The following is a 1,257-nucleotide window of genomic DNA, read 5'->3' on the forward strand; positions in this document are numbered from 1 at the left end:
TTCTCCTCCCACTTCCTGTCTGCTCTCCTCCCACTTCCTGTCTGTTCTCCTTCCTCTTCCTGTCTGTTCTCCTCCCACTTCCTGTCTGTTCTCCTTCCTCTTCCTGTCTGCTGTCCTTCCACTTCCTGTCTGCTCTCCTTCCACTTCCTGTCTGCTGTTCTTCCACTTCCTGTCTGCTCTCCTTCCTTTTCCTGTCTGCTGTCCTTCCACTTCCTGTCTGCTGTCCTTCCACTTCCTGTCTGCTCTCCTTCCTCTTCCTGCTGAGTGAAGTGAGAAGCGGGTTCACTTCGACCGCCTGAACACCGTCCCTCCAAAGGGCCAGCGCCGCTCCAGGAGGGCGTCGACCGGCCGCCGCCGCTCCTGTGTTCCTAAAATTCTGGCCCGGCGCCGCTCGTCTATCCCCAAACAGATCATCAGGTACCAGTGGGATCCGGTTTGGGTCGCCCTGAGGCTGACATGGAGGGGGTGCGCTGCTCAGGTGGAGAAAACAGAAGACTTGCGTTGCCATAGCGATATGACCATTCTTCTTTCTGACGAGTTTATTCAAATTCTGAGTTTGGATGATTTTTTTCCTTCACTGTGAGACTTTAAGACCAGAATATTTTGACTTCAGGATTTTTCCTGACTCGGCTACAACTGAGCGTCAGGTCAAACTGAGCTCCGTCTTGATCTGGAATAAAACTTTCCCTAAGCAGAACCCAGAACTCTTCCTCTTCTGGTTTTTCCAAAGTTCTTCCATAAACATTCCTGTCTGGAGGAGGAGCCCGCAGCATTACTCCTCCCCGTCATGTTCAGCCTTAAAAGGTTCCTGACCTGCTGCTGCTGTCCATGATGACGGATGAGTGTTTATGTAGGAACGTTCTGCTCTCTAAACACTCCTCTTCCTCCTGATGAAGCTCAGCCTGCCGTCGTATTTATTTACTACTCTGATCTACAGCAGCGTTTCCAAAGTTTTCCATTTCCATCTGCAAACCCACACAAGATGTAGCAAAATATGTAAGAAACCTCCGAATGTTTTCCTCCCAGTTATCAGTTTAGTATAAATACAAACATTCATTCAGAGTGAATGAATGAATTCAGACCTCCTGATTCCAGGACGGTTTTCTGCAGCTGGAATCACCTTCAGCCGTTTTCTGCTCACAAATGTTTCCATTTTGTCTCTGCTGGTCGCTACGCTAGTCGCTATGCTAGTCGCTACGCTGGTTGCTATGCTAGTCGCTACGCTGGTCGCTACGCTGGTCGCTACGCTGGTCGCTA

At 50.0% G+C, this 1,257-nt stretch overlaps 2 protein-coding genes across 2 annotated transcripts in view; one reads left to right on the forward strand and one right to left on the reverse strand.

The window, feature by feature from the left end:
• The window catches only part of hbae4 (hemoglobin alpha embryonic-4), a 20,313-nt gene that overhangs the window by 16,228 nt on the left and 2,828 nt on the right, over positions 1-1,257 (reverse strand). The gene's annotated exons all lie outside the window — the stretch shown is intronic.
• LOC108167259 (inactive rhomboid protein 1-like) overlaps positions 1-1,257 on the forward strand; it is a 20,212-nt gene that overhangs the window by 10,274 nt on the left and 8,681 nt on the right. Inside the window, exon 4 of the mRNA XM_017310677.1 lies at positions 271-417. Coding sequence (XP_017166166.1) covers positions 271-417 — 147 coding nt within the window. The remainder of the gene's footprint in view (positions 1-270; positions 418-1,257) is intronic.

Source organism: Poecilia reticulata, linkage group LG19 (genome assembly GCF_000633615.1).
Source record: "Poecilia reticulata strain Guanapo linkage group LG19, Guppy_female_1.0+MT, whole genome shotgun sequence".
In the NCBI taxonomy this organism is placed as follows: Eukaryota; Metazoa; Chordata; class Actinopteri; order Cyprinodontiformes; family Poeciliidae; genus Poecilia; species Poecilia reticulata.